The sequence below is a fragment of the Branchiostoma belcheri genome, unplaced genomic scaffold (assembly GCF_001625305.1).
Source record: "Branchiostoma belcheri isolate BF01 breed outbred unplaced genomic scaffold, Haploidv18h27 scaffold1, whole genome shotgun sequence".
NCBI classification, from domain to species: Eukaryota; Metazoa; Chordata; class Leptocardii; order Amphioxiformes; family Branchiostomatidae; genus Branchiostoma; species Branchiostoma belcheri.
The window spans coordinates 6886255-6902401 of NW_017802379.1; the positions used below are offsets into that span (position 1 = coordinate 6886255).

The following is a 16147-nucleotide window of genomic DNA, read 5'->3' on the forward strand; positions in this document are numbered from 1 at the left end:
GGGGGCAAAACATGAGCATTTTTCAGTTGATTCAGAACCAGAATCAAATTTTTTTTTTTTTTGCAAATCAGAAAAAAACGAAGAGGCGAATCCGAGAACCAATAAATTAAATTGGTGTGGCCTATAGATAATAAATACAGATATGATTACACTAATACAGAAAGATAAAAATATGACCATAACTTAGTAGCGGTGATGTGTGTATGGTAATCTGTAGTTAACATCAGTTAAGCATTTCAAGAGACTGTTCATGCATGCTCAATAGGCGACGTTGTACACACATTTACAGTTGGCATGCGTGACGGCTAGCATGAACACGTCATGACGGCCATTACAGCTTCAGGGTGTTTTGCAAGCAGTGCTGACGTGAGCCGAGTGATCAACATGTAGAATATGGCCGTAATTGCCCAGTTTGTTGCCAAATTACATTCATGGAGGACACTTGTAGTCACTAGTACGGAGCCAAGAGCCTCTTTGGGTGGTATTTTGGTGACACACTGAAAGCAAGCACATTTAAGAACCATTGAGTGATTGACTGGACATTAGCATATGCAAACACCATGTACATTGTAGTATATTGTACAGTTAGTGTATGAACATTGCTGTCAGCTGGTTCAGAGGTGTTGATTCTCATGCTATGAAGCCTAACTACATACAGTGTTTCTCCTAATACTATATTATATTGTCATCTTCTCAAATGGCTACCTCCATGCTAATGTTTAGAGAACATTACAAAAACAAGTATGTTTGCACAGAAACTGTTGTACACTACGTAGCCCAGGCCAGGTAGAAAAATATTTAGGATTATAGTAGGGTGGTCCTTGCTGAATGTACTACTAGTAACACGATTGAACCTTATAGCAGTGAAGTCAAAGTGTTAGATCGAAATGTTGATAAATTCAAGGACAAATGCCAGAAATGGTAGTGACCCAACAACCTAAGTTGACTCAACTTATAATGGAAATTCTGTACGGAGAGGAAATAACACGTACATTGTTGTACCTGAGTATTCGAAAATTTGTTTATTTGTAGCATTTGTGTTGAGTCGACCATTCAGTGTACAACACAGTACTAACAGGGAGGGAGTAAGAAGGGTATGAACATATGGCATATCATGGTAGTCAGTTATAGATGTAGCGAAATGTTTGCTTGCTGTCAATAGCATTTTTTGACGTACACACAAAAAAAAAATAACCACAAATCTACAAATGTTTGAGGAGTGGTAGTTTGATAGAAATACAGTTGCATATAATAAAACAAAGTTTTTCAAAACACCTCTGGATCATCAGAATACATGTAGTTATAAGAATGCTTTAGTATTTTTGCTTTAGCCTAGGCATCAAATTTTTGTTTGTGTTGTTATAATCAAAAGGTATGCTATTGTTAATGTACATTTATGTAACCAGCAGTTTGTAAAAGTTAAAGCATGTAGAAAGTATATTAATAAGTATTATTCAAGTTCCATGTACATCTGAATTTACATAATTAAGAAAATAGATCACCGTTCAGTAAAAATTTTCCATGACGTGAAAATTAAGGACCTACCGGTCATATAAGCAGGTAATGTGAGCCTGAGTCATTATAGTTTTTCAACCTATAGGACGTTGACCCCAGGCATTGCAGCTCTGGCAGGGGTATCATTTGTGTCCATTTGCTCATGTCACCTGAGGTAAAGGTGAAACGGGGCAATCTCAGACTGTGGACAGTGCATTATGATTTTTCATTAGCTAGGAGTATAATGTGGCTTTGCAATGGCTTACTAGTACATATTTAGTATTAAAAGCATCCAGTGCAATTTTAGGGCAGCAAAACTGGATTTTCAGAGTCAATTTTCTGGTCATTCTTTTAATGTAATACTTATTCAGTTCAACCTTATTCCATATAGCATACTGATGTCTTTGAGGCAAAAATTTGATGTCCCTGACAGAAAATGATTGCTAGTTTTGTATCATAGGCTGATGCTTCATGTTAGGTAGCTTGTTTTGGGGCAATTTCAAACATTTTGACGTGTGAAATGATGAGGAAAATGTGCTAAGAAAAAATATTAACTGTCAGTAAATTTCAATATCAGACAGATTGATTGCCTTTTAATATTAAGTCTTGGACAGCTTGAACATGGAACAGTAAAAATATTAAATAATTTAGTTGCTTAATATGTTTATATATGCATAGTTTGTGTGTCAATACTAATTTTATTCATGTTTATCTAAGGTTTAAGACATTGTGGGAAATATTATCCAATCATGGTTCTTGTTACACAGGTGGCTGTTGTGGTGCAGATACAAGGAAGACGGTGATTGGCGGATGGGCCTGGGCATGGTGGTTGGTTACTGATGTGCAAAGGTAAGGCTTACTACTGATTGGTTGTTGTGATACCACCCTTTTAGAATGAAATTAGTAATAGATATTTTAGACTACACAGTACATGTTGGGTTGGTGTTCGGTAATTTTCAAAAGGTATTTTAAGTTCTTGGAAGTGAATTTGATAGAAGTAGAGTAGAATATCTTTACATTTAGATTATTCTTTCGCTAGATGAAATTTAAATTAGTCTTTCAAACTATCAAAATTTGATATAATATAAAATACATTTCACAGCCACACCTCAAAGTTGATTGGAATGGCTTACATGTAGTAGGTTAGATGATGGCCATGTTAGGCATCTTAATCAAGCATGGCAAACAAATTATGTCAGATAAAGTCTAGAGTATGAATTAAGAACCTCACAAATTTAGACTAAACTACTGTTATTTACAGCAAAATCCCATTCAAAACACTATAATTTAGTATAAAGTATGAATCCAAAATCCCGAATACTGATTGATGTTCGTGTTATTGTCAATTCGGTGCCAGCTCTTCACTTAGCGTTGCTTCCATTCTGTTATTGGCCACCTTTATGCGTCATGTAGTCCCTGTGTCGTATAATCATGTTAGAGCGGGAATTACGTGGAAGCGAGCTCGCTGTATTACCTGGCCGGCCCACAGGGAAATCGATAATGTGGCCTGGACTGTTTCAAGGGGTGATAGTGCGTGAAATATAAGCCCTGTATATAGCAGACACTATAAAACCCTTCAATATTTAAGTGTCATTTTAGTTATAGTACATGTAATGATTGTCTTGATCTCTGAAGTCTCACTATATACATATTTATCAAATTCTGTATTTTTCTGACTATACTATATAATAATAATAATACAGGGTTGTCATCAGAATTTTTTCACAGCGTAGGGGGTCAGGTATAAGTAATTTTAAAACTTCTAAATATCTGAGACACTATTTCTTGCTTATTGAGGGACAAATTCATGTTTTCCCCCTGTTATACCTTTATTATAAAGTCAAATTTAAAAATCTTTTTTTACGAGGTTCTCCTGAAATAGAAACATCCCTACACTGGTTGAAAAACTGTGTAGGGGGATAAGTCACATATGCATCCAAATCACTGTGTAGGGGCCCCTTATATAAAGCTCAAACAGCCTAGTGAGAACTATGCTATACTGCAAACCCTGACTCTCCACTACATGCACTGAAATTAATTTCATAGTTGGTGGCATATCATTTTGACTTAAATGTCAAAAGCTGCTGATAACATTTCTAGTGATGATATTATCAAGAACAGTCATGCAGCCATACCAAAACTAAAGCCTGCCCTTACGAGAGCTAAAAAGCCGTTTTCCCAGAGGCCCTGTATTCCATCCCTGCAGTCATTAGCACTTCACGAGGGACGTCCTGGACTCTTGACATGCTACTGGTGGTTAGATGTGATGTGACATGAATAACAGTCAACTCTCCCTGAGTTAATGCACTCTGCCTTCCCTGAAGGAAACATGGAAAACTAGAAACCCATTTGTGCAAAAGCTGGCACAAAATGCTACGTTGCAAAACTAAAAATGCAAATCTATGCAATCATACGGATCACACAACCTGTTTTATATTGATTTATTATGTTCAAAATGTGTATGTGCTTTCAGGCTTGAGTATGTTACATGTATTTTGTGCTACGGATCGGCTTGCTGGTAATGTCAATCACTGACGAAAAGTTTACAATAAATTGAAAGTAAGATCTGTTTTTGTCCTTTTCTTACCAGGCTGTCCCTGGAGGTCATGACCCTTAACCCGACCTGTGAGAGCGTGGAGACAGCGGAGGGCGTGCCCTTGACTGTGACCGGCGTGGCGCAGGTCAAGGTCATGACGGAGCCGGAGCTGCTGAGCACCGCCTGCGAACAGTTCCTGGGGAAGTCTGTGTCACACATCGAGTCTGTTATCCTGCAGACTCTGGAGGGTCATCTCAGGGCTATCCTGGGTAGGTGTTTGGAACATATGGGTGATTTTAGGGCTAGCCTGGGTAAGTATGAGTAACACATGGGTTATCTCAGGGATATCCTGGGTAGGTGTTTGGAAGGGTTGTCTTAGGGCTATCCTGGCTAGGTAGGATACGTGGGTCATCTCAGGGCCATCCTGGGTAGGTAGTAAAATATGTGGGTTATCTCAGGCTATCCTGGGTAGGTAGTAGGACACGTAGGTCATCTCAGGGCTATCCTGGGTACATTGTAGGTAGTAAGACATGTGGGTCATCTCAGGGCTATCCTTGGTAGGTAGTAGGGTAAGTGATCATCTCAGGGCTATCCTGGGTAGGTAGTAGGACATGTGGGTCATCTCAGGGCTATCCTGGGTAGGTAGTAGGATACATGGGTCATCTCAGGGCTATCTTGGATAGGTGTTTGGAACATATGGGTGATTTTAGGGCTATCCTGGGTGGGTAAGAATAACACATGGGTCTTCTCAGGGCTATCCTGGGTAGGTATTCAGTTTCCCTACAGTATTGAACACTGTTGATAAGCATCATGTTAAACATAATTCATTAAAGCAACTGGGTATTGAAACAATGCATTGGACATGTTCTAACTTTCATGTTTTTTCCCAGGTACCCTGACTGTGGAGGCAGTCTACAAGGACAGGGACCAGTTTGCCCAGCTGGTGCGAGAGGTGGCGTCCCCCGACGTGGGACGCATGGGCATCGAGATCCTGTCCTTCACCATCAAGGACGTGTTCGACCGCGTGGAGTACCTGTCCTCGCTCGGCAGATCGCAGACCGCCGCCGTGAAGAGGGACGCCGACATCGGTGTGGCCGAGGCAGAGAGAGATGCAGGAATCAGGGTCAGTTTAGCAGAAGTTCTCTGGAGTTTAACCTTAGGCCATGTTGATATGATTATATGGATGTCACCCACGTGCGCATGAATTTTTGGCCATTTCCAAAAAAAAAGTAACCATGCTGTAAATCGTACAAAACAGTTGCAAAATTAGCAAAAACATATTGTAAGTTGCAAAAAGAAATATTGTAAAATGATACCAATGTCGTAGAATGCCAAAATCAAAAGACAAAGACGAAAATGTAAAGAAATGAATTTAATTATAATTTTTAAAGAGTACATTTTTAGCCATGTCATAGTCATAGTCATACACATATTCTTAAATTCTAAGTGTCAGAAAAATAGTAAAATCATTGTAGAGGTACTTTTCTGTAGAAATGAAATTAGTTTTTGCTTACATTCTACTTATTTTATTTCATATGGTGCACCCAATTTTTTGTTGTGCATCCATTTTTTTTAGGTTGGGTGTATACCAGTGCACCCATTCTCAGAGCCCTGTACTAAATGTATGTAGTTAATAATACTTATCCTATTCCTGCTGAATTCTGCACCTTACAGGAAGCTGAATGTGAGAAAGCAAGGATGGATGTACGTTACGACGCGGACACCCTGATCGCTGACCACGAGAGAATGTTCAAACTGAAGAAGTCGGAGTACGAGATGGAAGTGCAGGCCAAGGTACGCTTTACAGTTCCTTTCTAATGCTTTTAATAAATGGTTTATTGGTCAAAAATTACCCGTGCAATCGCAGCCACTTTTAGAACTGAATTGATGCAGGGTTTACAGTCACATAATACACATGGTACAAATAACATATTTGCTCCACACACACTTTTGTGGAACTGTCATAAGGGTCTGTGCGGCTGCCATTCGGCGGTCTGAGAAAAATGGACATGTTTGCAGAACTGTATGTTTGCAGAACTATATGTTTGCGGTGGCGGCAGGAGCAGTAGAAAGAAAGTTGTGGTAATGATAAATTCATGGTACAGAAGTAACCATGAAAATTGCAAGGATAAAAGTGCCGCTAATATAGAGTGATTTGCAGAAGATAGGATCATGACAACTTGTTTCCATTTTGTCGTCACATGATAACAGAAAGCCGAGGCCAACCTGGCCTATGAGCTTCAGGCCGCCAAAGTCAGACAGAAGATCCGTAACGAGGAGATCGAGATCGAAGTCGTGGAGCGGCGTAAGCAGATCGACATCGAGGAGAAGGAGATCCAGCGTAAGGACAAGGAACTGATCGCCATCGTCAGGCGTCCCGCCGAGGCCGAGGCTTACAAGGTCCAGACGATAGCAGAGGGCAAGAGGTAGGCTGGCTGCTAGGCTCTTGTTTGTTATGGCTTCACCACGTTGTGAAAACATAATTTGTTTTTCCTCATGTTTCTTCTCCTCCTTCTCCTTCTCCTGCCATTTCTTTAAAGTGATTCAACTCCTTCATTTTTGGGCCAAATAACATGAAATTTGGTCTGAAGGTAGAGTAGGCAAATACCCCCATGCTGTTTTTAATTTTGTGATACAGGCTTTTAGAATGGTTTTATTTGAGCTTTTTGGCTGTGTTGTAGAAAAGAAAATGTGCTATAGTAGTGTGTTATCATATTTGGGCATGAGTCATCAAAATGGCATGCAGAGCAAGCAACCAATAGGCATGCAGGTTTCCTCTATTCTTCTTGGTAATTGGCTGTTGGGATTTGATTGGGGCTCCAGGCTAGCATATGAAAAGCAGTGCACTACCAGGTCCATGCTGAGTTGTACATTGTTATTTGTTCCCAGGACACAGACCGTCAAGGTGGCCCAGGCTGACTCAGGCAAGATCAAGCTGATTGGAGAGGCAGATGCCAGTGCAATCGAGGCCATCGGAAAGGCGGAGGCCGAGCGCATGAGACAGAAGGCTGCGGCGTACAAGATGTACGGAGATGCCGCCATGATGGCCCTGGTGTTGGAGTCCCTGCCTAAGGTGGGCGACTCCTCAGTTACAGTTCTGAATCATTTATAATTTACAATGTTCACAATGTACAATGTTCTTGGATAATGGCATGTAACAGCAGTAGTAGGCATCTTCCCATCTCTATAATCTTATGTTATTTTCATGGGCAGCATCTTTGCATTCTTGTGTGGTAAATCAGTCCTATCCTTGCATGTAGTAATGGCTGTCCCAGCCACAGTTGGGACATATAAAAGTTGAAATTTTCTGAGGTTTGTTATCACTCTTTTTGTGTCTGCCTTAATACTAATAATAGCATAGTAATGCAATGATTTGCAGCACAATTTTTAAGCTTCAACATCCTGACATGTGCCATTTGTGTCTCATTTCTCCAGATTGCTGCGGAGGCGTCCGCTCCGCTTGCGAGGACGGAGGAGATCGTCCTGTTGGGCGGAGAAGGCAGCCGCAGCACACACGAGATCACCAAGCTGGTCAGCGAGCTCCCGCCAGCCGTGCAAGCCCTCACCGGCGTTGACCTGTCCAAGGTGAGGAATATTAGCTAGCAAATGCAGAATATTTCCCTTTCATTGATTATTAGCTAGCAAATGCAGAATATTTCCCTCTCAGATTATTTTTAGCTAGCAAATGTAGAATATTTGCTTCTCCGTGACTATTAACTAGCAAATGCAGAATATTTCTCTCTGTGATTATTAGCTAGCAAATGCAAAATATTTCCCTCTCAGAGATTATCAGCTAGCAAATGCAGAATATTTCCCTCTCAGTGACTATAAACTGATTATTAGCTAGCAAATGCAAAATATTTCCCTCTCAGTGATTATTAGCTAGCAAATGCAGAATATTTCCCTCTCAGTGATTATTAGCTAGCACAGGCAGAATATTTCCCTCTCAGTGATTATTAGCTAGCACAGGCAGAATATTTCCCTCTCAGTGATTGTTAGCCAGCAAATGCAGAATATTTCCCTCTCAGTGATTGTTAGCCAGCAAATGCAGAATATTTCCCTCTCAGTGATTGTTAGCCAGCTAATGCAGAATATTTCCCTCTCAAGCATCTCAGAGCTTCTGTAGAAAGACTGATTATTAGCCAGCAAATGCAGAATATTTCCCCACTATCTACAAAAAGTATAGTGACCTCTGCTTGCGACTTGATCTGCCCAAAGTGATGAAAAATGTGGGTTTTGAAGTCTTACCCAACCATTTCATACTCTGAAAAAGCTGTTAGATGTAATCTTTCTGATTACTGCACTTGCAAGAATGGTAGCAATATGTTTACAACATTCTTTATCAGTGACATTTTTGTCTTCTGTTTATTTTTCAGGTGTTGACTAAGGTTCCCGGAGCAAAGTAGGCCTGTACGTACAAACACAGGCAGTCGATTTTCTCCTAGTCCTCCTTAGTAGAAGTTTATGTAACACCCTACACCAGACCTATTGTGTCATTGGAACCCATGAGTATGCAAGAATGTGAACCTTAGTTGTAGACTTCCAGTTGATTTTGTTCCAGTAGTTAATGTACAGTACAGTACCATTTTGCCAGTAGACAGTATGTTGTTGTTAGTACAATTGCTAACCCAAGATACTATAGATGGTATTCCAGAAACAGTAGATGGCAATTTAGATATTGTGCATGTTTTACACATTTGTACAACTCAACAGTCTTTTCTAAAACAGATGATGAACCATGCTTGTAGCAGCAAGCAAGGCTATCTTCTATCTTTTCTGTACATTGCCCATAGTCTGTGTTCACTACAAAAAAATCAAACTGTATGCAGTAAAACTGAACCTAATGTGAGGAAAGTTGATTTGTTTGTATAATTCTGTTTTGGTAGGACCAGATGCATGTACGATTGCTTAGATATTCCAGAACTAGTCACTCAAGCCTCGTGTGGCTTGATTTTGTAGCAAAATAATTTTTAGCACCCAGAATGCGAGCAAGTTAAGTTATTTTTATGCATGCCTATCGTAGCTTGCCAGCATAGTTGGTAGATGTTAGCATTGTAGCGCATAGATCTACTCGAGATCATAAGTCATAATGCAGGCACTGAAGCATAGATAGACCAAGCTAACCCTGTCTTCAGATGTATATAATCCGTGTGTACTGTAAGGAAGAAAAATGGGATGGACATGGGATGAAATCCATTCTCCATCTTTTTGTTCACTTTGGGAACCTGGATTGAAAGTAATTTTAACAAGCTTTGCAACCTAAGTTGCCAGATGTGTTTTCCTTTGCTTGCAAGTGTTTAGGTGTGATGATGATGTAAAAAAAACAACAGAACTTCAGACAACAGTTTTTGCAAATTTTTTTGCAAATTTCATAAGCATCAACAAGCACTACTTTGGTGCAGAGTAACATACCTTTTCACAATCTTTTATGATGATGATTTTAAACTAACAATTTGTTATGGTTATGATTTTTAACTTGTTGATTTTGACAAAATTCAGATTTTGAGGATACGTCTCTTTGTTACTTTACTACCTCTATACCTCAAATGAAGTTTTCTCTGAAGGCCTTTTCTATTAAAAGCATTGAAACAAACGTGTCTCAGATGTCAACTGTATTAGTCTGGAATAAATCCTCTCCTGGTAAATTGGGTCCTTTAAAAGAATTCCTAATTCTCAAGGAAATACTGCTTGATTTGCTTTGCTCTCTATTAGCCTCTTTTATAAGCTGCATTCCTAAGCCTTTTGTATGCGGCAAATTCCTGTAAATAACTGTATCGTACGTAACAGTAGACAATAGTACTGGCTCTGATAGTTTGAAGTGTGCATATCAGAAACTTTGCATTGCGTCATTCACAAAAACAGATACAGAATGTTTCTACCAACAAGGTATAGGCCAAATACATGTCTTTAGCCAAATGTGTCCTGTGTTTTCTACTCCTGATCTCCCGATACATAGGTGAGAACACACACTTGTCAGATAATGAATTGTACATGTATGCCAGCCAAGAAGCAAAATTTCATGCCTTATGATGTCCAAAGGCAGCTCCTGAACTAAGTTGCCTTTTCAGCAAATGATCAGATATAGCCAATACATGTACTTGAACAGATTTTGCATGTGTGTTTGGTAGATCAAACATGTACATCACTTGTACAAGTCAAGCCACACTGACCATTATTTGTTCTTGGATCTTTTAAAGTCAACATGTAGAAGGTGTACTTTGCAGGGAAAACTTGAAAAATACACTTTAGAACACATTTTTAAGCTTTTGTATTCTAATGTTGCTCTATCACCCTTGCCAAGATACAGTTGGTAATTTTGTATGGTCGGCATGGCGTCCTCTATGCTTATATGTGTTAAGCACTTCAAATCTCTTCTGTAGTGACTTGCCCTGTGGAAAGTTGTGTGCAATGTTACAGATCAGCTGTTAACGTTGAATCTTCTGTAAATAATTCTGTGACAATGGGGTACAAGATGGCCGTGGAACTTGGGGGAGGAAGCAAAGTTATGGTGGAAGGGAAAGACAGCCAGTCCTCAGGTATTTCTATAAGGAACCAAGAAAAGAATGAAGAATGTACCGAGAGAAAGTTGCTCAGAATTGTCTTGAAGTCCCCAGTGGTACGACTGCCATTTTGTTCTCATTATTGCACCAGAGCACAGTTATTGACTGTTGACACTTGTGTGAGGTTGTTTTTGTACTCAAGAATTTGAAAAAAAAGACATTTGGAACACTACATGAAGTTAATTCTGTATGTTTTTTGTAAGTGACAGGAGGTCTGGAAGTACAGTTAGTCCACTCATTTGCCGCAGATGTACAGAATGTGGCTTTTCTTAACTTGATCTGACTACAGAGTTTATCATTGAAGACCCCAAATTGCCACAAAGCCACTTTGTGAAAGTCTGCTATTTCAGGGGCAACAGTACTTCCACTACCTCAACTGAAATGTTTTTGTAATGATGTTTGGAGTGTGTTTCACTCTTGTGTCCTGACATTCACACAATGTAGTGAAGCAAGAGTAACAAAATAACTGTAATATCAGCCTACATGCAACAATAAACTGTCTCATGGTGTCATGTGCTATACTTTGTGTACATTATCAACTGCTTGTCTCACAAAGGAAATGAGTAGTGGGGGCATTTGCACATTTATTTGTAACTTTCATGATGCAAGGTAGAATATATCACAAAATCATCACTAAAACTCTGTTCATACTGTACTAAGCCTTCAAAATCAAATTCAGGTAAATCACTGATTTGCAACACTTAGTATGAATGGGGTTGAAAGCCACATTAGGTATTACACAATATTGGAAAATGAGAAGTATCCTGGATAGAGTGATACCTTTATACACTACAGTGCAGTACTTTTTTGCTATATGAGTAACATTACAGTATATTGCACAGATACACTTTTTGCTACATATACACATTTAGTGTTATATTCTCTGGTCACAAATATAAATACCAGATTAACCAGAATGCTAACACATCTTTCATCTTTACAAAATTACAGTCAGTTATTCTGTTAGGCTGCACTTCTTCAACACATCACTAGAGGTCTCTTTTACCAGTCCATGAAGGGTATGACAGGAGAATACGGACATGTTCACACTTCACTATTGCTACTTTTTCTACAGTCTAAGTTACTCTAACTGACCTTTCTTGGCACATCTCACTTAACAATCTTTACATGAATAACAATATACTAGTATATGTAACGGACATCACTACTTCACCCAAAACCAAGACAAAAACGAAAACTATGAAGTTCAACATTTTTACACCCCTACAACTACTTGGAATATCACAAGAGTATATCCTACCTACCTACAATTTCTATCTTGGCACTATTCCTTTGAATATTAAGCAATTGAAGTAAACATTGATATTAATGCAACAATATTAAGAATAGTCAATTATATCCAACATATAGAGATTCAGAAAGTTGGCACAAAACACTACTTATCATGGAAGCACTTTAAGAGAAGTAATAGAAAATGAATATTTGGTCCCCAAACCTTTTGTTAAACACGGTGGCATTGACAGCATTGGCACTAATAATCTCATTCAACTGACTTCACCCTCAAATCATATGATTATTTGTGCTATTTTTTTCATTTCAGAAATATTAAACAATTGAATAGTAAATCCCTAACAATGATGGAAGTCTTTACTCTTTAAGCCCTTTTTCCATTGAGAAAATTATAGGATAATAGAAGATGATCAGTCCTTTGGCACATTCATAGATCATCATGCATGTCGCTGAACTGGGCCCTCTTGACTGGAGCGTCCGTCACCCACATTTTAGTGTCCTCCATGATGGTAATGGTTTCATCCAGCGGCCCCCTGGATTCCCAGTCTAGAACGTCAACCACCTCAAAACCAAGCTGGGGAAAAACAAAACAGATGGTGTAACAGGGCAGTCTGTGCCCCTGGCCAGATTGTACCCAGGCACATTCACAAATCTGCCTAGGGGCAAGGTGTAACAGGGCAGACTGTACCCCTGGCTAGATTGTACCTAGGCACATTCACAAATCTGCCTAGGGGCATGGTGTAACAGGGCAGTCTGTACCCCTGGCCAGATTGTACCTAGGCACATTCAAAATCTGGCTAGGGGCATGGTGTAACAGGCCAGACTGTTCCCCTTGCCAGAATGTACCTAGGCATTTTTAGACTGAAATGAGCGCCAATGATTTTGCATATTTAGCAATGAATTATAGGGGTTAATTAATATATAATTACCCCCCCCCCTGTAGACCCCCATGGAATTATCCTGATAGGTGAATATTTATGCAGTACATATTTGTTATAGAATACGACGACTTTGTATAACCGTTTCTCATTGGCCATCTGGAAACATATATAGTTTGCCTGGGAGATGGCCATTTCAGCACTAAGGACATAGACATGATTGGTACCATTGAATAACAGCATTTCACCATTTAACTGCCTTTGTGGACTGTGTCTTGAAAACAAATGATTCATCATGAATATCGCTACCTTACTGTGCCTTCTGGCTGTCCATTTCCATTAAATCATGGACCTAATTTCCCAAGTGACAATCTTGACCTTCTCATACATAAATGATTATCACTACATGTATCTAACAAAAAAGGTTCAATTGATAGCAAGGGGCTTCATGCTAGCTGCCTATGTGACCACATAAGTGGGCGCCCAATAACCAATACGACATTTCTATCCATTTCCAATTTTGCTTACCAAAATAGGCGCATTTTTGCTGAGTATTCAACACACCATTGATAATCTGTGGTATTGATAATCTATGAGCGTTTAGTCGCAAAAAGGACAGAGAAAATACAGTGGAGGTCAGAAGCAAAGATTTTGGACATGTTGAGACGATTTTTTAGAATTACTCTCAGCTCTTTAATAGATGTGCGCACATGTACAAAACTGGTGTGTTACGCCTGAAGGCGGTTTACCGGTTATGCGAAACAAACGTACCGGGACGTTTATTTTTTTTCGCCTCAAAATCCACCCGGTACATTCTTATTTTAGACGGTACGTTTATTTCTTTTTTCAAAATCGGAAAAGTTCCGGGAAAATTCATTCCATTGTCGGCACAAATTCCTGTAAATTGTCGATGAATTGTCGATCTCGCCATGACGCCACAAAGAAAACGTTGTCATTAGTAGAAAATCTGACACCCCGCTGGCGTTTCACAACAAAATTTTCAGATAAACAACTCCGACTATCTTTGTTTACATCGTGAAAGCTCCGATACAAAAACTCCCGCCGGCCGCCGCGAAGAAACCGCATGGTTGCGGTTTGACGCTAGTTTTCGGCAGCTCGGCGGAAAAATAAACCATCCCCAGAAGAAATGTTACGCATGAAAATAACAACTACAACTTGTTTTCCTCGTTATATGAGTTTTTGAGGCCGTAAAATGTTTAAAATGGTTGAAATTTGCTCGAAAAAACGGCTCGAAAAGCCACGGCGAGAAAGACAAAATGGCCGACCTGCTTTTAGAACAACAGTGGTCAAAGGTCAAGATAACATCCAAATGTATAAGACATGTACTAAGTACATATTACAGTGCTAAAACGATACTTTAAACGCATGAAAAATATTTTTTCGGCTACAACTGAAATAAAAATTCACTTATATTTTAATAAGGATAATTTTCAAACATTACTGAGAAATTTTCCGAATTTATTGGTTTCTTGTGTAATATTGTTGTTTCTATGTATGTGCGGTTGGATGCTGTGATTGTAAAGATCCTTTACATTGGGAGAATCAGATGAGATATTAGAGATTATCACGCTTAGTACCCGAGTGTCTCTCAAAAATTGTTTTTGAGTGGAGTTTATAGACATGATCACATTTTTATTTGTTCAGCTGTGTCAATATGTGATTTGTTTGGGAAATAGGATTTGGTTTAGTTTCTAATATATTAATGTCAGTAAGTAACGTTACATCTTTGGAATTAACTTGCTCCAAGTTCCAGGTAGTAAATACATGTACATTTTGTATCATGTATTTTTCACTTGTTGAACTTGTGGAAGCACCGTTGGCCCCCGGTTAGGGGTCATCCGGGGAACCTATGCCCAATTTTTTCAAAATTAAGGGTGCTAATAGAACTTTTTTTTAAATCTTGAACCTTTCTCCTGCTTTATACATCTGCAATTGTACAGAAAATGTAGAACTGAAGTTGCAGGAAATGACCTCCATTTGTGTTTGGAAAAGACAAAATGCAATAGCTTCCCCCCATGGAGGGGGGGTTTCCAGACCACCCTCCTCCACCCTGTTCTGAATTTCTGGGGAGATCCCTGATATTTATAAAGTTTTGAAGATTTGTTGGGGGAATCATATTCAAGGGGGTATGTTTATTCAGGACCTGTCAATAATTGCAAGTGACAAGGTCATACAGACGCACACATATATATATACACCATGAGAACACATTTTTGGAGCATAGACGTTGCTTACATGTCAATTTTTAAATTTTCCGGGGGGTACTTTTATTCCAGGGGGTACTTTTATTAGATTTTGAAGATTTGTCCGGGGGGTACTTCTATTCCAGGGGGTACTTTTATTCGAGAGGTGAGAGTAACAGAATCGTATTTTTGCGTCATTGCTGACTCTATGAAAGAGGAAAACGTTAGCCTCTACCAGGCACTGTGGATCGCTGAAAAAAATTGTAGAAATTGACCAAAATCAAAAGGGAATATTATTTGACAGACCACGGAAAATGTGCCCTCTCTAGCCTGCTAACTTCCCTGGTATAATGTTCCATTTGTTATGGCAAATTTCTACTATTTTTCCGGCGATCCGCGGTGCCTGGTAGAGGCTTCTATAGCTAGAAAACCCCCTTTCCTACCTTCTCGGACGCCACAACCCGGATGCTATCCAGGCTGATCTGCTGCCCGCACCGTACGGTGTGCACTGTACTGCACGGCCCGCCAGGGTTCTGTACCTTCGGCTGCAGCCGCTCCACCTTCACGTTACACTGCCGGTCCTTCTTGAAGAAATACTCCTTACAGACGGCAGTATGTGCCAGGAGGAGGAGGATGGTGAGGGGAAGGAGGAGGAGGAGGGAGATGGACCGAACGGAAGCCATACTGGATGATACTGGGTGATGCTTGGGAAAGGGTCAAAGTTCGAACAGCAACACGATCGATTTTGCAGCATGCATAAATTTCTATATCCTCCACCAGGCCTCCCTATGGGGGTACGGATTATAGAATTCAGCAAAAATGGAAATAATTCGCCAGGAGAGTCAGTCCGCGGGAGGGTTGACGTTATTTCCCCCTCCGGAGGTGCAAATTAAGTCCACGGTGGTTAAGCTTCCCTTCCAAATTATTCTCTCTACTTAGCCAAATCCGTAATACTGATTTTCAACCCGCGTTGTTACTCTCAGTCTGGTGGAGGCTACAATTTCTTTAAAAACGAATCGTGTGCGCCCAGGGCGCACTACCCGTTTTTTGCCGCCACTTTCATGAAGTGCATTGAGGCGAACGACAAGCGCAGTAAAAAGAAGCCGAAGCCATACAATACATCTGCTTGGAGACCATGTTCGTACAAGACTAGTAATTACTAGTATATGGAAACATTACGAGTAACAGTGTTACATAATTAAAGTGTCACCAAGGACATGTGAT

General features: G+C 39.8%; 2 protein-coding genes across 2 annotated transcripts in view; one reads left to right on the forward strand and one right to left on the reverse strand.

Moving 5' to 3' along the window:
* The window catches only part of LOC109462921 (flotillin-2-like), a 12636-nt gene extending 1902 nt beyond the window's left edge, over positions 1-10734 (forward strand). The window contains exons 2-9 of the mRNA XM_019759553.1: positions 2262-2343; positions 4085-4299; positions 4921-5153; positions 5705-5824; positions 6242-6456; positions 6920-7103; positions 7466-7615; positions 8407-10734. Coding sequence (XP_019615112.1) covers positions 2262-2343; positions 4085-4299; positions 4921-5153; positions 5705-5824; positions 6242-6456; positions 6920-7103; positions 7466-7615; positions 8407-8436 — 1229 coding nt within the window. The 3' untranslated portion in view covers positions 8437-10734. The remainder of the gene's footprint in view (positions 1-2261; positions 2344-4084; positions 4300-4920; positions 5154-5704; positions 5825-6241; positions 6457-6919; positions 7104-7465; positions 7616-8406) is intronic.
* Positions 10735-12119: 1385 nt separating this feature from the next.
* Positions 12120-15618, reverse strand: LOC109463213. The gene is made up of 2 exons (XM_019759939.1): positions 15367-15618; positions 12120-12415 (listed from the first exon to the last, which is right to left on the reverse strand). Exons 1-2 carry the CDS (start codon positions 15604-15606, stop codon positions 12269-12271), a joined length of 387 nt encoding a protein of 128 aa, XP_019615498.1. The 5' UTR covers positions 15607-15618; the 3' UTR covers positions 12120-12268.
* Between the last annotated feature and the right edge of the window lie 529 nt (positions 15619-16147).

What these genes read in the sequence shown, in the direction of transcription:
- LOC109463213 (XM_019759939.1), bottom strand. Translation starts at nt 15,606, where the DNA reads ATGGCTTCCGTTCGGTCCATCTCCCTCCTCCTCCTCCTTCCCCTCACC. An exon ending in GGGTTGTGGCGTCCGAGAAG is followed by an intron (nt 12,416 to 15,366) that starts GTAGGAAAGGGG and finishes GTTTTTCCCCAG; the next exon opens with CTTGGTTTTGAGGTGGTTGA.